Here is a 22,671-nt window from a genome sequence, read left to right on the forward strand (position 1 = left end):
GGCCCAGTTGAATTTTTCCCTTTTCATGTCTTTTTTTTTTTTTTCTGCTCTGTAATTTCAAAAACCGTTTTTAAACTAGTCACATCTGCTGTGAGTAACAACAAAAAGCTAGAAACAGCCTAAAGGGGTCCTTGTGCCTTTGGGTGAAGGCACATCCCACAGCTGGAGCCCGCTTACCTGGAAAGGGCTTGGGCAGGGCATGGTCCCTAACTGTGGGGACCAGCAGTCTTGGGGGGACGGATGGGCAAAGACAGGACGTCTTGGAGGCCGGAGGGATGAAGGGCGAAGGAAGAGGCTAGCCCCTCAGCAACCTTTAGATCCAGCTAGAAGCGGAGTAGGGGATTTCAGCGGGGTTAGGACGAGATGAGGGCATTATGTGAGCCAGATCTGCACGAGATCTACCCCAGGGGTGAGGCTGGGCGCCAGTGGGGTGTCGGGAGGATAAAGAACAAGCGGGAAGGGGTGCGAGAGTCACCGCGGGGCTGAGTGGCTGAGAATGAATGCAGTGAAGGAGGGACTGACCCCCCAGCCCCATGGTGGCCTGTCCCATGGTCCCTATTGAATCCAGAGCTGGGGATGTCATGCAAAGAGCCCCAGGCGCCCAGACCCCGCCCTGCTGAGCCGGCAGAGGAGGCCTCGGTTCCTCTGGGAGGACACGCTCCCCACGTCTAATTAATGGCCTCCCCGATTAAATCATCTCCGCTCCGTGCTGGCATCTCCTCTCCGGGAACTCGGATATGGGGCCATATTGGGAACCAAACCAATGAATAATAAATGGGGCTGCCTAATGCGCTCATTTAAAACCAATTTTTAAAGAAATCCTCAGGAAAAGCAATTAATTTCCATTTAAATAAACACGTTGGACAGGGGAGGGGGAAAGAATCGATTCCTGCATTAGCAGGTGGGGAGGCGCTTTGCTCTGGATCTGCCGAAAAAGTGGAAGAAAGGAAAAATCAGCACAGGGCTGGCATGCTGAGAACATCTGTAACACCCCTCCCCCAATTTACATTTATTTGGAGGCAAATCTGCAAGGTGGGTGGGTGAGGGGTTTGCTGGTCTCAGATACCGAATCGCCCCAAAGTGAGGTTGAGAACTGAATTCAACAATGTCTGTTCCCAGTACACTCAGACCTGGGGTGCCACATGGTCACATCCAGATCAGGGCTGGATGTGGCCGTGCTTGTCACATCTGTACACCAGGTCCTCAAACAGATGCTCCCCGCCACCCCACCCACACCTCAGCACTCCTTGTAGCTTTGTGTTGGTGGCTTTTGTTCCAACCTAGGATGGGCAGGACTAACATGCCAGGATCCGTGTGTATGTGTGTGTCGGCTGTCTGCAGCTAACTCGGGGACACCATGGATGTGTACCTACAGTGGGGAAGCCAGCCCCCACTCAGGAACAGAAACCCCTTTTGCCCTGGGGGGACTTGCTCTGGGCCCCGCCTGGTGACGCCAAGGAAGCCAGGGCTGATGCACACTGCCTGGGAGCGGAATTCAGCCCTCTGAGGCGGGTCTGTTCTGGGAGATGCCTGCAACAGAGGACCCAAGGGAAGACTACACTGTCACCATCTGAAAGGCCTGGGATTTATACCCCATCCTAGGCGGGAGCGGGTGGGCGGGAACGTGGAGGTGAGGCAAACCACAGCCGCTTAATAATGAGTCACCTGGACACTGAGTGGGCGCCGGTGCCTGTTTACGTTCTTGTTTGGGTTTTGGCCACCGCACAGACAGACAAGGGAAGGGGGAGGCCCAGAGGGGCAGAGTCAGTCACACTCAGACAGGGGGACACCCAGCATTGCACAGGACACACAGATAGCCAGAGTCACGTGGCCATGTGCATGCTCGGGAAGGGGGAGGCCCAGAGGGGCAGAGTCAGTCACACTCAGACAGGGGGACACCCAGCATTGCACAGGACACACAGAGATAGCCAGAGTCACGTGGCCATGTGCATGCTTGGGCGTGCGCGCGCGCGCGCGCGCGCACACACACACACACACACACACACACACACACACACGGAAGCCGAGTGACAGGGCATGCCTCTCCCTGGCAGCCTCTTGGTTGCTGGGGCAGATTGTCCCCTGGGCCCTCAGTGTTGGCAGGACACAATGCCCATTCTTCACCTGGGGGCAGAACTCGGCAAACCCACCGGGTCCCCAGTCACTGCTTTCTGATCCTTCCCGGGCGCTGGGTCGTACCAGGAGGGGTGCAGTCCTCCCCAGCCCCACCTCATGGGTGCCAGCGCTGGGGCTGCTGCCTCGTGGACCCCCAGGCGGCAGAATGTTCTGCCTGAAGGTGCAGCCAACCAGCCAGCCCCCCAGCCCTCCAGGGCTGAGCGGAAACCCATTAAACCTTCCTAATGACAAACGCTCCAGCAGGCAGGCGGCAGGCGAGTGAGCGATTGCTCCAGAAACCGGCCAGATGGGAGCAGGCGCAGGTGATTGTTTATGAGACTTGGGCCTTTATTAGAGACTCGGCCTGGGAAGGGGGGAGGCGCCCTCGGAGTCGGGCTTTATTTATTTTCCTCAGGTCCCCATCCCTGCCAGCCGGGCGCCCCCCAAGCTGGGCTGGTCGCCATCAAGTTGGGGAGGTGGGGGTTGGGGCAGGCATAACCGCTTCTCCCACGACCCCTCGACTGGACTCTGAGCCCCATCCTGGCACAGGCGATGGGGACAGGTGGGCCACACCAACAGCCACCGAGGAGGGAGCCACCACCTGCCTGCCACCCACCCCAGGGATCCCTTCTTCCAACAGCACTGGACGCTGCCTCCCGTTCCCAGCCCCTCCCCGCAGGATCCCTGCGCCCAGAGGTGGCCGTCCGGGAGGGCCCTGTTGCCATGGTAACAGCATCTGCAGAGGGTGCTAGGTCTGGCGGACCCAAGAACCACCTTCCAGAAGCACTTGCGGCAGTGAGGAAGCAGGCACGGAGTGCTGGGCCCGATTCCTTCTAACTGGAGAGTGGCCTGTGAGTGCAGGACATTGGGGGCCACGCAGAGGGCACCCTGGGGCGGCGTGGCACCCCTGAGCCAAGAACCGCTGCAGCCAGACGGCACCCCACTGCCCCAAGAGTCAGGCCCAGGGAGAGGGGAGGCTTCCCGGGGGAGGAGGGGCAGCCCGAACCCTGGTCGCTTGGGGTGGTGGGCCATGACCCCTCCATGTCACCGCCCCCCTTTGCCCCCCCACCCCAGGGAGGAAGCGAGACCAGCAGGGTGGAGCAGCGGTTCCAGGTTTAATCGGGGTTGCAAAGGGCGCCACGCCACCGCTCAGGGAGGGCTCCGAGGGCCCGCAGCCGGGCCACACAGGGCGTTTGCTTTTTGCAGCTGAACAGAGGAACGTGGAGTTAACTAGAAACATGACCCAGGGCCCCCGTCTGCCTCCAGGACCTGGGGACACAGGGCGGCTCCGCTGACCAGGCCTTCTCTTCCGGACACCCCTAGCCCTGGGCCTGGGAGCCCGCCCACCCCCGCTGCCCTTCTGAAGTCAATTCCTTGAGGGGGAGTCCGGCAGGGGCGGCCCCAGCAGGGGCAGGCAGGGAGTGGGGTGCCAGAGCCCCCAAACTGGAAGAGCCCCCCTCCCAGCCATTTTGGGAACAATAAATACTGTGTGACGGCAGCAGGGCGGGGGTCGCCGCGGGCCCCTCACTCCGTGCGCAGGATGATGTGGATGCCGGAGTCCGTGAACACCGGCCCGCTCATCTCCCCCGTCCGCAGCGCAAACGAGGCGTCTTCGAATGGCTTCTGCATCTGACCTGGGGAGCGTGGGCGACGCCGGGGGTCAGGGCCGGGCGGCCGGCAGGGGGACGGCAGATGGCGCTGCTGCCTGCGCGTGTCCACCCCCGTCCCTCATCCGTCACCGGGTTTACGGCCCTGTCACGGAGCTGAGCGGAGGCCCAGCTGGGGGCGCAGCGCCGTTAGGGAGGCCCCGGAGGCCGGTGACAGCGTGAGGGATGGCAGGCAGAGCCGCTGCTGTGCGCTGAGACACATTTTGGTAGAAAACTCGTCTCCCCGGCCCGGTTCCCGGCCCCTCCCACACCATCTGCCCCATCTGGCCCCCCCTCAGGTGCCTGCACACCCCACCCCCACCCCATCCTGGGGAGGAGGAGGAGGTAGTCTGGTTTCCCACCAGCAAGGGTCAGGTGGAGGATTCTCAGGGACATGCCTGGGGGGCTCCCCAACAAGAGAGGCACACGACAGGACCCCCACCTTGGTGGGCCCCCATGAGACATCTGTGCAGGGACACACAGACCGACCCCAGGGAGAAGGGTTCGAGAGCCACCCGCCTTGTGCGGGCCCTGCCTGCCCTGCGGCAGCCTGAGGCGGGGACTGTGCTGCCACCTGGTGGACCCTGAGGGCCGAGTGGCACAGGCCCTCCCCCAGCCCTTCCCGGCAGGGCCGCGGCTCGGCGGCGCCCGTCCCTGCGCACCTCTGCTGAAGGCACCCAGGTCTCCCCTGGCCTTGGCCGAGCTGCAGTCGCTGAACTGTGAGGCCAGAGATTCAAAGTCCTCCTCTCCCGACTTGATCTTCTGGATGTAGCCTGCGGACACAGGACAGGGAGAGTTCCAGGGCAGGGCAGGGCACAGGCTCCAGGGTGGAGGGAAGCCGACCTGCCCGCCCCCCACACGTGCACGCACATGCACGCACGGGCACAGCCCAGCCCCCGACTCCCGACACACGCACGCTTGAGAGAATCTGCCTCACCCCAGGGGCAGAGGACAGGAGGCGGGGAGGGCCTGGACCCCACGGCAGGGAGCTGGGCCCCCAGAGGTGGGAGAGCTGGGTCCTTAGCACTCGGACCTCAGTTGTCCCATGCGTCGCAAGTGGGTGGAACAGCCCAGCACTCACTGGGGCCCAAGATGCCCCGTGCGGCTCCGCAAGGGACATGCATCAGTGCCACGGACCGTGGCCCCAGGTGCAGGCGACGTGACTCTTCTCTGGGCTCCCCTCACGGTGCGTTGCGTTGGCAGAGCCCCATGGACCCCACTTCTGTGTGGCCCAAACCTGCCCCATTAGGGGTCTCCAGCAGGGGGGGGGAGGCCAGGGGTGGCGGGGGGACAGTGAAAGATGACTCTGAGGAAGTTCCCAGCAGAGGAGCAAGCAACCACGGTGCCACCCCGTCTGTGACTCACATTTGGGGAGCAGAGTACAGGAGGACCGCGTGCGCACGTGTGTGTGCAGGTGGTACGTGTGGTGTGAACGTGTGACTGCAAGAGAGTGTGTGTACATGCTTGTCACGTGTCACAAGTGGAGGGGCAACCGGCCACCTTCCTGAGTCTGGGCAGCCCCTGAGGCAGACAGGTGCCTGTGGGCTGAAGCCCAGCCCCCAACGTCTCGAGACCTCTTGCTGTGACACAGTGTCCCTAGCACTGTCCTCCCCGGGTCCCCAGGGTGACAGCCCCAGCAAGCTGGAGCAGCCGTCCAGGTGAGCTGGGGCCCCGCCCACTTCCCCGCCTGGCCTGGCAGCTGCTCTCCCAGGACACAGCCCACCAGTGGCAGTTCTTCTCTTCGCGTGAGGGTCACCCTGACACTTCCACCCATTCGACCTAGACAAGGCCAGGCCGTGACACACCCGCCTGGACCCTGTCTGAGCCCTGGGGACTCTGCTGGTTGATGTAACCGGTGCTGGGAGCCCCTGCCTGACACTGGGCTGATCCAAACTTCCCCGGGCCCGTGGGCCTCAGACTAACCTAAATGCCACCACGATCCACCTGCCTGGGACCCCGGTTAAAACGATGCGACTGTGGGAGCACCACCATAGCTGTCCCACTGCACATCACGGCAGCAACCAGTGTCCTGGTGTCCGATCTGCACGTCATCAGGATGTGGAACCGGCCACCCCTGCCAGTGACCCCGACTCTGCCTCCCAGCCTGACCCCCAGCTATGTGCCCAGAGGCCACCGTGACACGCAGCATGGGGCCCAGCCCCGAGCAAGACCTTCGCCATTCTCCTTCCGTGTGGACTACGCATCCCCGGATGGAGCTGCCCCTGCTTCTGTCTGTCCCTGAATGTCCCGGCCCGTGTCTCAGTCAGCTCTGGCTGTCACTGTGAGGCACTGCCTGGTGCCTGTCGGACGGGGACACCGATGCCCTGCAAGGCCCCAACCTCCATTTGGACTACGCGTTGCTGTGGCTTCTGCCTGTAACACCCCCACCCCCGCTGGGGCTGCTGGGGGTCTCCCTGGGCCGCACACATCCATCGGCGACTCCACCTAAACCAGACGGCTCCTGTTCTCCCTGGACTTCTGGGTATCCCCCGCCTCTCTCCTGTCTGGGCCCCCCCACTCCCCTCCCCCTGGGTACCTGCCTGTCTCTGGGAGGCACCGAGCACCCACGGAGCCAGGCCCAGCCCAAGCCCTGCACCAGCGTCATCCTGCTGCACCCTGATGCCAGGGCTGCAGCCGCAGGGATCCCTGAGCCCAGACAGCCTGCCTGAGGTTCTCGTACACACGGGCTGTGCAAGTCACAGCCATTCCAAAAAGAACAAAAGCCACACCTTGCCCTCCCCTCATAGTTCACATCGCCCACATCTGTCTCTGACTAGCCAGAGCTCTCAGAAAACATCCTGCTTTGATAGGAGGCTGAAATGACTGTTCTTGCTGGCTCTTTAGGAGATGGGGTCTCCCTGTGTTGCCCAGGCTGGCCTCCAAGTCATGGGCTCAAGCGATCCTCCTGCCTCGACCTCCTGAGGAACTGAAATGATTGTTTTTAAAAGCGCTTTCTCTCCAAGTTCCCCTTCCTCAAGGCTGACCTTGAGGGGTCTGGTCCTGTGTGTCCCTGAGCTGTCCTCACTTCAGCCTGTGCCTGCCCCCACCACAGTGACATCCCTCCCACCCTCCCCCATGCTCTCCCCCCAACCCCAGGCCTTTGCATGAGTGTCTCTTCCAACCTGAAACTCACCTGCTGCTCCCTGGTCTCCCGGGAAGCCTTCCCTAAGCCCCCGTGGGTGCTGCACTCACCACTGTCCTGTTCTGGGTCGCCTGTCTGCCTCACAGTGGGAGGACAGGGGCAGCTGGGCTGGCCTTGTTCGCTGCTGCAGCCCCAGAACCCAGCACTGTGCACAGAACAGGTGCTCACGGATGCTCAGGAGTTCATGAGTAAATGAGACAGAAATAGGCCACGGGGAAGGAGGGAAACAGGGGCAGACATGCTGGAATCTCACGCCTTCTCTGCACGAACCTCAGGTTGCAACGATGAAGTCACATTTCCTGGGCCTCTTCTGGGACAATGCCCTGGCCTTTTCCAACCACAAACACCCCTCACTGAGACAGTGCCCATGGAACCCTGACCCGAGGGGGTACCGGCCTCGACCCACTCAGACCCAGGGCGGCCTCTCCAGGAGCTCTCAGTCTGAAGTAGGAAGCCTCCACCCGCTCCAGGGCGTTGAGGAGCTGCAGAAATTGTATGCAAACCAGAACGGTGCCGGTCTCTGCTGGCAGATCCAGGCCAGCCTGCTCACGGCATATGCCCCAGGCCACGCGCAGACAGGCTATGGGGCCGGCTCCGGACTCCAGCTCATGGTTCAGAACCCAGCTCTGCTGCTCCTGCAAAAGGCCGGTCTGGCAGGGGACTCTGCCTCTTGGAGCCTCACTCAACTGGCCTGTAAAATGGGCTAACAGTGGCTCCCACCTTGGAGGGCTATTCTGAGGGGTGAATTAGTGACCACTCGAGCAATGGCTGGCACAGAGTAGGCCCTGGACAGATCCGAGCTATCCATCTGTTATGGACTGAATGTCTGTGTCCCCACTAAACTAATACAAGGAAGCTCTAACCCCCAGTGTGGCTGGGGACTTTATGGAATTAGGGTTAAATGTGGTCATAGGCCGGGGCCCCGATCCAAGAGGATTAGTACCCTTATGAGAGATGCCAGAGAGCCTGTGCTCTCTGTCCCCATGTGAATATGCTGAAGAAAGGCAGCTGTCTGCAAGGCAGGAAGCGAGATCTCACCAGGAACCAAATTGGCTGGAACCTTGATCTTGGGCTTCTAGCCCCTTGAACTATGAGAAAATAAATGCCTATTGTTTAAGCCATTTAAGTCTGCGGTATTTTGTTATGGCAGCCACAGCTGATACACCATAATGACTTAAAGAAATTGGAGACAAACTCCCTGCTCTGCCTCACCGAGTCTGAAGCTGCCCAGGCACAGACAGGGGAAGAGGTCTGGTCAGAGAAAGGGTGACAGGATGAGGTCCCAGAAGACCCAAGATCTAGCAGGAGGCACCGAGAGAGACTTAGCCCGAGGCCAGCAGGTTGGAAGGGTGTCACCGCCCTTGGGGACACCGATCGCGGGGTGGGTATATGGGGAGGATGCTGCTCCTGTCCTGGGCCTCCCAGGGACCGTCAGGCGCTGGGCGTGCCAGGGTGGAGGGAGCTGGTGGGGAGGGCTTCTGCACGGCCCTCCCTCCTCAGACAAGGACACCGGCAATGACACCTTGCATGCCTGCCAGCCTCTGGCTGCAGCCCAGCAGCTGCAGAGGAACCGATGCTGGGAAAAGGAGCCTCAGCAGAAAATGCGGAGGCTCTGGCTGCCGGCGGGCAGTCTGTCCCCTCAGGGCAGAGAAGCAGCACCAGATCTAAACGGGTACTGCCAGCTGGGGAGTGAGCTGCCCAGATCGTGACCTCCGGATCGCCTGGCATGAGCCCAAGCCGGGGCAGAACATCCACTTCCATGGAAGAGAAAATGAGGCCCAGGTGCCGGATGCTCGCTGACACCGCGCGTGAGCACTTGCTACTGCGCACACCACGTGGAGGCCGTCTCCCCTCACCCTCCTAATGACTCCCGAGGGGGCCTGCCTCAGGAGGGGGAGGGCATGGTCTGAGGTCATCAGAGGCCCTGCCCTGACCCCAGCTCCCCCACCACCCACGCCTGGATGACCCAGGTGGAGGCTCTGCTGTGTGGAGAGCGAGTGTCAGCCACTGAGCCCATCACCCCTGGATCTTCCTTGTCCCCATTCTACAGATGAGGAAACTGAGGCCCAGAGAACAAAGACAGCTGCTTGAAGCCACAGCTAGCACTGGAATCCAGCCCTGTACGACCCCAGGGCAGGCCCTGTTGTTCTGCCCCACCTGACCCTCTCCACGACACCCCACCCACCTAAGCCATCACCTGATCATCCGGGGCTGCTCCCCCTCACTGCCACCTCCACCCCCGGCCCCGAGTTCAAGCCACACTGCCTTTAGCTGAGATTCCTCCCACAGCCTCCACTAGGCCCCTGGCACAGGCAGGGGGGCGGGACTCCTGCTAACATTCCTGATAGGCCCACTGCCTACCAGGCACATCCCCCCCGGCGTCCCTCCCTCAGCAGCCCCCAGACCCCCACCGCAGTGTCAGCCCCACCAGCCACACGCCTGTCCAACCCAGAGACAGGCTGGCACCCTCACCTGCCATGCCCACACCTGAGTCCGATGCCTCAGCCTCCTGCCAGCTTTCTCCAGGATCACCCTGAGCCGCTCTGCCCCCGGCCTGGCTGCTCTGCCAACACCCAGGCCCTCTCCCAGTTGCCCCTCAGATTTATCGAGTCCCCTCCAGACCTCGCCTCTTCCTGAGTCCCCTCTACCAGTGATGGCACCGAGTGCCACCCCATCTCCAAACGCCCATTACCTCCCGCTCACTCTTGTGGGGTCTGGAAGCCTCAGAACAGGGACCACTAGAGCTGGGAGGACCCAAGAGGTCATCTCTCAAGTCTTTCTGGGCTGCTCCCTCCCACTTCTTCCTCCTCCCCCAGGGCCAGCCAGACCCCACCCCACCCCCGCCCCCGACTACTTAGCTCTAGAACTCAGCCAGCCCGGGCTCTGGGCCTTCCGGCTTCCCTGGCCTTTCATGTTTGAACTACATGGATCCTTCCTGAAAGCACAGCACTGCTGGGCTCCTCTCCTGGTCCCACAAAGCCACATGTGTCCTGCTGCCACCTGGAAAGGACTCAAACTCTTCACCGGACAAAAGGCCCTCCTCATCGGGCTGTGACCTGCCCTTGATGGGTCTCACCCCCTTTCAGCCCCCTGCACATCTTCCCCCAGACTCCTGGCTACATCTCAGCCCCAGGCCTCTATGTCTGCCCTGTTCCCTGCTGGGAACCCTTCTAGCTTCCTGCTGGCTCATGAAACGAGGCTGAGAGCTAACTCTGCACCAGGCTTGTGTTATGGGGCAGGAACACAGGGAGAAAGAGATCCAGTCCCTGCCCTCGAGGAGCTCAGAGGCTGGCTTCAAGACTGTGCAAGAACTTGGCTTCTCTTTTATGACATTTATGATGTATAAAGCCAACAGGTGCCATTTACCGTGCTAGACACCACATGGGGATGTGTGTGCACTCTGTGCCGGGCCCTGTGCTAATAATGACGACAATCACAGTCAGTGACCACTTGCAATTACAGAACATTTGCTAGAAAACAGGTGCTGTTATTCACGCTTTACTGTATTAGGTCAGAATCCTCTCAACCATCCTAGGAGGTGGGTCCTATTAATATAATACTAATTGCACAAGTGAAAAAGACTGCGGCTCAGAGATGTTAAGTAACTTGCTCAAGGTCACACAGCCAGGACCTGGCAGAACCAGATGGGAACCGAGGCTGTCTGGGCAAGGGGAAGAGAATGCTTGTTTAAAATAGGAACAGGCCGGGCGTGCTGGCTCACGCCTGTAATCCTAGCACTCTGGGAGGCCGAGGCAGGAGGATCGCTCAAGGTCAGGAGTTTGAAACCAGCCTGAGCAACAGTGAGACCCCGTCTCTACTATAAATAGAAAGAAATTAATTGGCCAACTAATATATATAGAAAAAAGTAGCTGGGCATGGTGGTGCATGCCTGTAGTCCCAGTTATTTGGGAGACTGAGACAGCAGGATCGCTTGAGCCCAGGAGTTTGAGGTTGCTGTGAGTTAGGCTGACGCCACGGCACTCACTCTAGCCTGGGCAACAAAGCAAGAGACTGTCTCAAAATAAATAAATAAAATTAAATAAAATAGGAACAGCGCAGAGGGGTTCTAGGAGCTCTGGTGGAGGAGGCCTAGTGGATGAAGAAACTCCACTTGCGTGGTCAGGCAGAACTTCCTGCTAGAATGGAAATGTTTTATATCCTCGCTGTCCAACATGGTAGCTGCCAGCTACGAGTGGCTTCCGAACACTTAAAGCATGACCAGTGCAACTTCCCCTGGGATCACCCAAGCGGCTCTGTCCAATTTTTAATATTATTTAATTTTAATCAATTTACATGGAAATAGCCACATGCGGGTAGTGGCAGCCATTAATAGACAGCTCCAAAGCAGGGGTCTGCGAACTATGGCCTGCAGGCCAGGTCCTGTCTGCCTTTGTAAATAAAGGTTTAGTGGCACCAAGCCATGACCATGCACTTACAAACTGTCTATGGGTGCCATCAAGTTACAAAGCAGAGCTGACTGAGACCGTATGGCCCACAAAACCTAAAATATTTACCACTAGGCATTTTAAGTTTGCCAGCCCTGTGCCAGACCATGAAGGACACATAGAACAGAGCAGGGAATGGCCTCTTCCCTGGGGTCAGAATTAATTCACCAGCTCTGCTGGCTACGACTGCACTCACTACCTTTCTGACCCATCTCTGGACCTACCCAAGTAGTTGACTCAGGTCCCTGATGATGACATTACCATTGACAACAGGTCCCACTGGCTGAGAGCCCACTGTGTGCCATGCACTGCCTTACCTCACTGAATTTGCACAATGGCCCTTGGAAGCTGGAATATCATGATGCCCATTTTACAGAGGAGAAAACTGAGTCTTGGGGAGGTGGCAGGAGTCATAGAGGCACAGCTACTACCTGAACCCACGGCTGCCAGCTTCTAAGGCTGGGTCCTCCAGGCCTACCTGGCTCACCCGAGAATGCCAGATGGAAAGGGAAGAAAGAGGCAGCGTGTACACCAAGGTCATGTCACGCACATGTACTTCTGTGTTGTACAACACCTCACCTGATAGCTGAGCGAGCTGCAGTAGAGGGTCTGGCAGGTCTGGTGTAATTTCTAGGCCCACCTGTGAAAAGATCCCTCCTAAGACCCTGTCCCCTGTCCCACTCACCATTGATCAGCTCCAGGGCCTCCTCCTTGGTCCGGGTGATCTTCTCCTGCCGCCAGGACGAGGGCCGCCTTGACTGACTGTGCTTGACCAGCAAGTGTGAGCAGCGGACCCTGGCGGGCTCCCCCTGCCCGTTTTTGCCACTACTGGTACTGTTGCCACTGGGCCGCTCCCATTGGCTGGCGTTAGTGATGTGATTGAAGTAGTACACTCGGCCTGGAAGGGACAGGAGGGCAGGTGGGAATTCAGTTAGGACTGTGCCCAAAGGACACCACCCTGGGTGCAGAGCCGGAAGCCAGGGAAAGGGGCTGGCTTGTGAAATGCCTTCATTCAGCAAATCCACCATGTGCCACAAGCTCTGGAGACATGGGTCAATGTCGTAGGACACAGTCCCTACCCTAAGGGAGCTAACATTCTAGGTGGGGGCAGACAGGCACTAAACAAGCAAATGAGACAAGATAACTTCAATCACTGATAACTTCAAGGAGGAAATAACCCGGGGAGATGGAAGAGAGAAAGCCAGGAGGAATGTGTCAAATGGCACTTTGGCAGCCAGACTTCCTCCTGGGCTCAAATCTGGTTCTGCCACTTATTCACTGTATGAACTACCTTCCATGGGGCTCAGTTTTCTCTCCTGTAAAATGCAGATAACAGTACCTGCCTAGAGGGTCACTGCAAGGACTGAATGAGTTCACATATCTGGGAAGTGCTTAGGACAAGCCTGAAACTCAATGAGAGTGGGGTGGCTTTTATTATCTCCATTGTACAGGTCACAAAACTGAGGCCTCCCCTTCCGCATCTCTGGTAAGAGCAGCAGCCAATCATGCTTCCTGAGTGTGTATTCTGTTCCAGGCACACACAGGGGAAGGCAGGAACTGTATTTGTGTAAGTCACACCCAAAAACTCTGCTCTTAACCACTACCCAGGGAACTGTGTTGCAGAACTGGGAACCAGCATTATTGGAGGCCACGTATTACTCAGGAGCAAGGAGTATAAAGGAGTGAAGACTGCAAATAAGAAGCTTGAAGTCAAGACCCAGAAGATTCCGGGTGTCACTCCAAGGGCTGAGAGTTTGCCTGGGTTACATGGAGTGTCACCCATAAAGAAGGCTGCCAGGGTCCACTTGAGCAGAAACAGCAGGAATAGGCCCAGAGCTGGGCAGAGCATCAGGTTTATGCTGGAGGTACCAGCCATAGGCCAGGGATGGAACAGGGTGGCCAAGAGCATGGGTTCTGGGGGCAAATGCAGCTGGGCCACTGACTGACTCTAAAACCCTGGCAATGGGCTCTATCTCCCTAACCTCAGTTTTCTTATATGAAAAATGGGGACAAAAGAACAAGAAGACCAAACCTCACGGGATTAATGTGGTGAGTTAACTTATGCAAAGTGTTCACCAGGGACCTAACCACAGATGCTGGGCCTGCTCCTCAGGAGTGTGCAAGGACACGGTCTGGGGGATCTGGAGGCAAACTGACTAGGTTCTAACTCAGCCCCTGAAATGAATGATCTTGGATGAGTTCCCTAAGTTTCCTGGTCTCTGTTTCCTCACTGGTAAAATGGGAGTGATAACTACCTACCTCCCAGAGTTGTGGTAATGCACAGAGAATTTAAACACCTAAACGCTTAGCACGATGCTTGGCACAGAGATAAATGTGCTCGGTTACTGGCACTATTATTGCTGCTAACCCTTAAATAGGGCTTGAGCACAGAAGCCACCCTCCAGCACGTCACCAGCGGATGCTGCAGACTCAGCACTGGGTGTGGATAGCACGGGTGTTAGCGGGCTAGGTTGTGGACCCGAGACCGGGCAACACCCTGGGGCCACGCCCTTTGCACGGTGTTGGGGTGCCCCCGGGACCCAGCGTGGTGCAGGGACGTTCCCCCGGGGCGTCAGGTGCATTAGGCCGAGAGGTGTCAGCCGGGCCGGCAGGCCCAGGGCTATCGCCCCGGGGAGTGCCGCAGACTCTCCGACCCCTCACCCGCCCAGCCCCCTGCCTCAGTTTCCTCGGGCTTTCCGGCTCGCAGCCCCCCAGAGGTGGGCCGGGGCCGTTAGCCCGGGAATGATGCGGAGAAGCCAAGGCCCCACGGGAGAGAGGCGGCGGCACCACCGCGCCCAAGGGGCGAGCTCGAGCCCCGCTTCCGCGGGCCCGCGCGGCCCCGCCCCAACCCCGACCCCCGCGGCACCTGAGCTGCGGCTCATGCGCTTCTCCCAGCCGGGCGGCAGCTTCTCCTCGTCCGCCATCTTCCCTCCTGCCGCAGCGCCCGCTCCGCCTCCGTCGCGCCGCGGATCGCCTGCGCCCGCCCGCCGCCGCAGCCTATTGGCTCAGAGAGCCCCGCATCAGGGCCTGGAGGCGACGCTCATTGGGGGTCCCGACCGTCCGGACTGGCTCTCTGGCCTTATATTGGGCAGAAGCGAGGGTGGGCGGACCCTCCCACGTTTGGGCTGAGCCCCGCCCCCGGCCGGCCTCGCCCCGGCCCCGCCCCCCTGCTCTCCTCGGCTCCTCAGTGGTGGGGAAGGGACTCGAGCCCGCCCTTCTCAACGCCCTTTGGCGAGAGCCAAAAAAGTCCCGACCGCTTCTTGGCGCCCTTCGTCGCAGAGCCCTTCCGCGCGCCATAGAACTTATTGATTGGCTAAGGAGGCAGCGATTCCCGCCTTCCAGCGCCGTTCCGGGAGGTCCTCAGGCCCCCAGGCCCTTATGCGGAAGCGTCTGGCTGGTGTAGAGGTAACGGCGGCCGATGAGGTACTTGGAAGCGGTGGCGGGGCCCTTGCGGTTGCCATAGCAACGCAGTTGCCGTGGAGATGAGCACCTAAGTGCCCGAAGCCTAAATTTGGCTCCTCCATCCTCCTTCTTCCCACCTGTTTCCTCCAGATGTCCAAAGCTAACCCAGCCCCTTTTACTTTTTGCAAGGCTAACCAGTCCCCTATGCTACTGACCCAAATGCCTTCCACGTCGTTTGCAACCTGCTGACTTCCCTTATTCCCCCTCAGTCTGGCTCCTTCCTCCCATGAGGGTGATTGGTGGGTGCTGGCATTCACACTCACATGAGAACATGAGAGGAGGTGCAGGTGGGAGGAGGATGAGCTCAGTTTGAGCCAATTTAAAATACAGTTTGCGGAGCTCGTGGGACATGAGGAAGTAACTGGGGACCCAGGGCCAGGAAACAGTGGGCTGCAGGTAGGTACGGCAGTCAAAGACACCAGCAGGGAAGAGTTCACCTACAGTTCATCTACAGCACAGACCCTTATGTGCCAATTAAAAAGAATGAGGCTCAGTGACGTGAACTCAGAGGGAAACATGTACACAACAAAGTACAGGTAGGACGCAGGAGAAGGTTAAGAGCACTCTGGAGCAGACTTGGGTTCAAAGCCTGGCTCCAGCCACTAGCTATGACCTTGAACACATTCCTTAACCTGGGCACTTCAGCTTCTCTATCTGCAAAGTGGGGTTAAGCAATAATATATACTTCTTCTGTTTGATGTGAAGATTAAATAAATGAGTGAATCGATATAAACACTCAAAACCTGGCCCATGGCAAGGACACGTAGATGTTAGCTGGTATTGTTTGCTGGGTGAAAAAGCAAGTCCTAGTACAGCACAGCAATGATAGTAAGTATGAAAACATAACAAAACCCAAAAATCAACAAAGAAAACTAATTAAAAAGAATGAATAGATCACTTATAGAAAGGTAGCAAACACATAAAGCATAAAAAGGCAAGCTACCAGAACAGTATGAGTATTAGAGTATGTATAATGACCTCAATTGTGTAAAAACACAATTTATATCACAGCAAACATCTGGATTCCTTCAAATACTGTTAATGACTACCACTGGTGATGCAGGTGAAGGAAGAAATGAGGAACTTAAGTTTTAATATAATATGTTCACTTTTTTACAAGCATGTATTAGCATAATAATGATCTCTCTTTTTAAAAGATAATTTTAGACTTAGGGCAGAGTTGCAAAAGCAGTAGGGTTTTCAGGTGCCCTTCACCCAGCCTTCACTTATATTAGCATCTTACATAATAATAAAACAGCAGTTCTCAACCAGGAGCCATGTTGTTCCCCAGAGGACATGTGACAGTATCTTAAGACATTTTTGGTTGTTACACATGGGGGGCAGGAAATGCTGCTGGCTATTGGTGTTTAGTATTAGAAGCCAAGGATGCTGCTAAACATCTTGCAATGCAAAGCCCCTACAAAAAGAATTACCTAACCCAAAGTGTTACCAGTGCCAAAGCTCAGAAACCCTGTCACAGAATAATTATCAAAACTAAGAAGTCGGCCGGGCGCTGTGGCTCACGCCTGTAATCCTAGCTCTTGGGAGGCCGAGGCGGGCGGATTGCTCAAGGTCAGGAGTTCAAAACCAGCCTGAGCAAGAGCGAGACCCCGTCTCTACTATAAATAGAAAGAAATTAATTGGCCAACTGATATATATATAAAAAATTAGCCGGGCATGGTGGCGCATGCCTGTAGTCCCAGCTACTCGGGAGGCTGAGGCAGGAGGATCGCTTGAGCCCAGGAGTTTGAGGTTGCTGTGAGCTAGGCTGACGCCACGGCACTCACTCTAGCCTGGACAACAAAGTGAGACTCTGTCTCAAAAAAAAACAAAAAAAAAAAACTAAGAAGTCAACATTGGTATAATAATATTAACTATAGATTCCCCCAGCCCAGTTTTTCCACTAATGTCCTTTTTATGTTCCAGTATGGGTTTATCTGGTATTTTCTCATTAGACTGACGTCATGTGTTACTGGGAAGGACTTGACAGAGACCACATGCCCTTCAAGATCTAGGTAATGGGCCAGGCGCGATAGCTCATGCCTGTAATCCTAGCACTCTGGGAGGCCGAGGCAGGTGGTTGCTTGAGCTCAGGAGTTCGAGACCAGCCTGAGGAAGAGTGAGACCCCATCTCTACTAAAATTAGAAAGAAATTAGCTGGACAACTAAAAATACATAGAAAAACTTAGCCGGGCATGGTGGCGCATGCCTGTAGTCCCAGCTCCTACAGAGCCTGTGGCAGAAGGATTGCTTGAGCCCAGGAGTTGGAGGTTGCTGTGAGCTATGATCAGGCCACTGCACTCAAGCATGGGCAACACAGCAAGACTCTGTCTCCAAAAAAAAAAAAAAAGATCTGCGTAAAAGGTATACTCATTGATAGCAGAGTGTGTCACTGTTTCTGGTCCCTCTAAGTGAATAAAGCAAGGAAATACACACACACACCCCTCTCTATTTCTGTGTCTGTACACATATTAAACAAAACCCATGAATTCCCATTGATGCTCCAACTTTAATCCAGCCTCACAGGGTTCGTGCTAACCTCTCCCTTCTCCTATCTTATTTGTAACTTCTTTCTCCAGCAGTGAGCAACCTGGCTCACATTATCTACATATATTTACTTATTTGTTCAACTCTATTTGTGTGTTACATACATATACAAACATACATGTGCACAAAAGTAGTTTCAGAATTGCTAAATCACTCTGGAACATATTTACCAACTAGAGTACAGTGTTTGTGTACAATTCTTTTTGTCTTTAGCCTTCCAGTGTTCAGACAAAAGATACTTTCCAAAGTCACTTAGGTCCGCTCCTTTCTTCCCTGTCCCCCTCCCTGTGGTCATGTGATTCATTTGTAATACACACCTATTCATTTGACAGCCTGCATTCCACACCTTTCTTCCTATATCCTATATATTGACACACGGACTTACACAGCCAGCACTCCACAGACTGTTCCCATCATAACTGCCCCCACTACTGCCCTTTTATGTAAAAACTCAAAACAGGCAAATAACAATCAATACAAATATTTATTAAAAAGAATGAGAAATAATTTATATGGAAAGATATAAAAAATAAAGCCCAGGCTGAGTGTGGTGGCTCATGCCTGTAATCTTAGCACTCTGGGAGGCCGAGGCAGGAGGATTGTTTGAGCTCAGGAGTTCGAGACTGCCTGAGCAAGAGCGAGATGCCCCGTTTCTACTAAAAATAGAAAAAATTAACCGGGCATGGTGGTGCATGCCTGTAGTCCCAGCTACCTGAGAGGCTGAGGCAGGAGGATCGCTTGAGCCCAGGAGTTTGAGGTTGCCATGAGCTAGGCTGATGCCACGGCACTCTAGGTCGGGCAACAGAAGTAAGACTCTGTCTCAAAAAATAAATAAAATAAAATAAAATAAAAGCCCAAAAAAGCCAACTGCTGAATGGTATATAACTATTACAGAATGTATAATTATCCTCATTTGATACCAACTCTAGGTTATTTCAGAAAATTTCTAGATTCACTCAAATATATTAATGATCATCACTGATGGTAGAGGTGGTATAAGAAATAAGAAACTAAATTTTTTTTTTTTTTCAGATTGGGTCTCACTTTGCTGCCTAAGCTAGAGGGCAGTGGTGTCTTCATAGCTCACTTCAGCCTCAGACTCCTGAGCTCAAGAGATCCTCCTGCCTCTGCCTCCTGAGTAGCTGAGACTACAGGTGCATGCCACCATGCCTAGCTAATTTTAAAATTTTTGTTGTAGAGATGGGCTCTGGCCATCTGTATGTCTCTACTTACTTACTAAATAAATAATAAAAATAAAATTAAAAAAAGAAACTAAATTTTTAACAAAACATTTGCATTTTTTAAAACAAGCATGTTAGTATAGTCATCTTTTAAAAATAAAATTAAAGTTAACATAAATGCATTGAAAAAGGCCTGACCTCAGGAAAGAATGAAGAGAGGGGTTTTACTTTTAGCCTTAATACTTCCATGCTGACTTGAAATTAAGGAATCCCCTTGTTAAATCTACCATGTATAATTTAAAATTGTTTTTAAATACATGGGGAAGGGGGAGACAGGTGTGAGAGTAGGAAGAGCAAAGATCCCAGGAGAGACATTTCTGACATGTCAGGAGGAAGCAGAGTCCTTGAGATGGGAAGGAAGCCATGGGGATGGGTAGGGAAGTAACTAACGGAGACCAAGGAGAGACCACCTTAATAAACTAAGGGCCAGTAGCACCCCAGGCACAGTGGGCAGGCCCACCTCCCAAGAAGTGCAGTGGTGAAAGGCAGGCAGAAGGCTGGGCGGAACTTGCAGGGGAGGGGAGGCACAGTGGCTGAGACTGGAACACACTTATGTATAGAGGATCATCGAGGCCAATACAGGAGAGGGAACTGCATGAGCTCCGGAGACAGACACCGCAATGAGGCTGAGCTCAGGTCCCTTTCCTGCTCTGCAAGAAGACATTGTCGAAGTTGACAATGGGATCTGTGGCCAGGGGAACAGAGGTGGGGCCTTTGGTCTCCTATCTACTTACATCTGGAGGAAGAAGGCTGAAGATAGCTAATAACAGTATGGGCCAGGCATCCTGCTGTTTTAATGACTGCATTATCTCATTGAGATAAGGATACCATTGTGGTACCCCTTTTTAGAGCAAGAGACAGAAGGTCTCAGAGGCTGACTTCCCTGAACCCCATTGCTAAGGATCAGTCAAAATTCAAACCCAATTGGTCTGACCCTTGAGGATTGGCTTTTACAGCCTCACTTATTATAGTGCCACACTGCATCCCTCTGTCTACTACAATCTCATTTGTGTCTCGAAAAGAAGTCCCGGCAGCTATGGCTAAAGCTTAAGCATGGTTTATCTCATCTAACACTTCACAACATGCCAATGAAGTAGACATGAAGTAAACATGATTTGTTCCAGTTTGGATAAGGAAATGAAGGCTTAGTGAGGTTAAATAACTTGCCCAGGGTTGTTACTTGGTGGCAGAGCTGACATAACTGTGACATCTACTGCCCCTACCCAGACTCCCTGGTCTATTAGGAAGGCAATAATCCTGGGGTCTCTTGACCTGCAGAGACCCACAGCAAACCCCAGAGCTCTGGGCTCCCAGTCTGCCGGTCTACTTCTCCCTCATGGATCCAGTCAAACTTGAGCGACAACCGGATACCAATCCTCCCACCATTAGACAGCTCTCATGCAAAGATGACAACGACAGAACATCATCTAAGTTTTTATTAATGTGAGTTTTTAAAAACAAGCATCCATACCAGTGTAGGGGGTGAGGGAGGGAGAGGAGGATAGGGCAGGGGTAAGGAATTCGGCTCTATTGGTAATAAAGCTCCAGGTTCATCCCATCATGGATTTCATCTGAAGTAAAGGTGTTAAGGAATCCTCATTGTGGGCTCCATCCCAACCCCTCTTATCTATTTACCGCTGGCTCAGGGTGGTGGCCTGAGGACTCAGACCAGGGCTAATGAAGCCATTTGGAACCAGGCCATTTTGATTTGGAGATAATCCAAGCACTCAGGTGGAACTCAACAATAAATACTTTGAACTTGAGGTGTCAAAGTCTTCTAAGCCAAGTCAAACTATTTCACCAATCAACCACCCTCCTCCCCCAACAAAATAACAACATGGCACCCGATTTCTAAGTGCTCCTTACTAAGTTAAACAGCTTGTGTGTATAATCTCATATAGATGTCAATATTGAACAAAGAGAACCGAAGCTGGGCATGTATGTGTTTCCTCAAGAAGTCATACAAAGGATACAGTCCCCCAGAGACACGTGGTCCTTAAAAATCGTGTACCTATGGGATAGAGACCTTTCAGAGAGAAGCCTAAGGAGGGCTCTTCACCCTGGAGGCAGCCTGAGGTAGCCTCGCCTAAGCAAATGGCTGCCTGCAGCATTCCCCCAACCAAAACCTTTTGGCCTAGTCCCGTCCAGCCCGAAGCTCTACCACTGTACTCACCATTTCTTCAGGACAATCTTGTTCCAACGGGTACCAGTTTGGGCTGCAATAAGCTTCTTAAGGTCCCCGATGGTGTCATCGGTGCTGAGCGCAGAGGAGTTAAGGCAAATGGAAGGGAGAAGTACAACGAGGAAGAGGACATTCTGGGGCTGAATACAATCTGCCAGAACCCCATCCGCCCCCTCTCCTGGGTTTAATTAAAACCATCATAACAACACAAACCGAGTTGCCTGCCTCACGCCAGGCACCCCCAGGGATCACTAACTCTCGGCTGTCAGCGGATACTTGCATTTAACGCGGACCTTCTTCCCCAGACGGTCGTTGCAAACAACCTCGATCATCCTGGCTGGAGCTACAGCAGCAGTGTCAGGACTTCAGGGGTCTCCCAGGCCCCAGAAGCCCCAGCCTACAACTTTCCCAGTCCCAGCCTGTAAGACCCCCGGTTACTGAGTCTTCCGTTCAACCCTCTAGACCCAAGTCCTCCCGGGCCCCGAGTCCTGAGTCCCAGGACCGAGGACCCCAGGCAGCCGCCCCTCCGCACCTTCTCGTCGCCTGAAGGCTCGGCCCGAAAGCTCCCTGGCTTCACCTCCCGCCAGCACCGGACCCTTGGCGGCCGGGCCTCGCCACCCTTCCCCGATTCCGGGCTTCCCTGCCTGAATTCCTCACCCCAAATCGCCTCGAACTCGCAGACGATACAATCTCCGGCCTGAAGCGCTAAACTTCGGCAGCTGTCGACGCAGAGAACCGGAAGCGGAAGTTCAGGACCGGAAGCGTCCGCACTCGGTCCGGTTCTTCGCAGTACCCGGCTGGGTACCGGCTTGAGGTTCCGGGGCGAGACTTTGGGGTCCCGAGGGTGGGCCGGGGACCCCGCAGTAGGCGTGCGGGGCTGGGGAAAGGGCATGGAGCGATAACCGGAGGTCAGAACCTGGCAACCAGACGTTGAGGCCCCTTCGGCGTGGGGAGATCCAGGGTGTTAGTGGGGACGCCAAAGGTTACGGGGAGGGGGTTGCGGTGACCTCCGGTTCCTGAGCCCGACGAAGCCTCTTCCTGCAGCTTCGGGGCTATGAGCAGCGGGCATAGAGCCCCGTAGTTATCCCGTCCGGCTCCCTGCATTCGCTTAGGGCTGGGCCTCGGAAGCATTTTGCCCTGCCCTCCGGCAACCCCGGGACACCAGCGATGCAGACTCCTGTCGGTAAACGAAACTTGATCTTGGACTACACGTCGTGCTCAACTACTAGTCGCCAACCTGCAATGCCCGCGTGAGGAGGCTGGAAATGGCACAATTGCAAAAAATTATCCCCTTCGATATCTTCAAGGAGCACTGTGTACCAGATTCCAGGTTTGCGAGGGCTAGTGTGCAGGCCCCACGCACCCCCAATTCAAACAAACCGCTTCTGCCCACTGGAACTGTTGAATGATTCTTTCTCAGCAGAGAGGATTCTTACAGTTTGGTGAGCCTAACCTGATTCGCCATGTCTTTCTTACCTGCCCAATCTACCTTCTCAAACTAGCGTGTGAGATTAGGGAGGAGAAGGGGCTGATGCCCTGTGACCGTCAAGGCTGCCTGCTCTAGGGAGCCGGCCCAAGAGGTCCCACCACAAACACTGGGCTTAGGGGACTTCTTCCTGCCTCAGAACTTTAGCCTGTCGCTCCTTTGGCCCCCGCAGAGTTCCTTTGGGTTTTCCAGAACTGGGAATCCGAATGAACACCTCATGTGTCAAAATCCCAACCTCATCCCTTAATATTAAAATCTGTGCTTTCAAACGAGACACTTCCCCTTTCCGAAGCTTATTTTTCTAATAATGAGGAAAGGGGACAATAATTCCCACCGCAGCATTGTTGTAAGTATTGGTCTTAGACCAGCTCCTTTAAGAGTTTGCAGCAGAACAGATCGGGGGTG

The 22,671-nt window shown here is 55.2% G+C and overlaps 2 protein-coding genes across 2 annotated transcripts; both read right to left on the minus strand.

Moving 5' to 3' along the window:
* Positions 1–3,211: 3,211 nt before the first annotated feature.
* PIN1 (peptidylprolyl cis/trans isomerase, NIMA-interacting 1) lies at positions 3,212–14,373 on the minus strand. Its single transcript, XM_012790686.3, has 4 exons — positions 14,215–14,373; positions 12,034–12,246; positions 4,424–4,534; positions 3,212–3,749 (listed from the first exon to the last, which is right to left on the minus strand). Exons 1-4 carry the CDS (start codon positions 14,270–14,272, stop codon positions 3,640–3,642), a joined length of 492 nt encoding a protein of 163 aa, XP_012646140.1. The 5' UTR covers positions 14,273–14,373; the 3' UTR covers positions 3,212–3,639.
* A 5,643-nt stretch (positions 14,374–20,016) lies between these two features.
* Positions 20,017–21,578, minus strand: UBL5 (ubiquitin like 5). The gene is made up of 5 exons (XM_012790687.3): positions 21,438–21,578; positions 21,057–21,123; positions 20,772–20,855; positions 20,572–20,609; positions 20,017–20,169 (listed from the first exon to the last, which is right to left on the minus strand). The coding sequence occupies exons 2-5, from the start codon at positions 21,110–21,112 to the stop codon at positions 20,126–20,128; spliced, it is 222 nt and encodes a 73-aa protein (XP_012646141.1). The 5' UTR covers positions 21,113–21,123; positions 21,438–21,578; the 3' UTR covers positions 20,017–20,125.
* Positions 21,579–22,671: the final 1,093 nt, after the last annotated feature.

This window comes from Microcebus murinus, chromosome 27 (assembly GCF_040939455.1).
Source record: "Microcebus murinus isolate Inina chromosome 27, M.murinus_Inina_mat1.0, whole genome shotgun sequence".
Classification (NCBI taxonomy): Eukaryota; Metazoa; Chordata; class Mammalia; order Primates; family Cheirogaleidae; genus Microcebus; species Microcebus murinus.

Excerpts from the sequence above, each read along its gene's own strand:
- PIN1 (XM_012790686.3), bottom strand. The coding sequence starts at position 14,272 with ATGGCGGACGAGGAGAAGCTGCCGCCCGGCTGGGAGAAGCGCATGAGC. Across the intron at positions 4,535-12,033 it reads GGCCCTGGAGCTGATCAATG|GCTACATCCAGAAGATCAAG; the intron begins GTGAGTGGGACA and ends CTGTGTCCGCAG. Across the intron at positions 3,750-4,423 it reads CCTGGGTGCCTTCAGCAGAG|GTCAGATGCAGAAGCCATTC; the intron begins GTGCGCAGGGAC and ends CACGCTCCCCAG.
- UBL5 (XM_012790687.3), bottom strand. The coding sequence starts at position 21,112 with ATGATCGAGGTTGTTTGCAACGACCGTCTGGGGAAGAAGGTCCGCGTT. Across the intron at positions 20,610-20,771 it reads AAGATTGTCCTGAAGAAATG|GTACACGATTTTTAAGGACC; the intron begins GTGAGTACAGTG and ends TCTATCCCATAG. Across the intron at positions 20,170-20,571 it reads CCACGTGTCTCTGGGGGACT|ATGAAATCCATGATGGGATG; the intron begins GTATCCTTTGTA and ends CCTTTACTTCAG.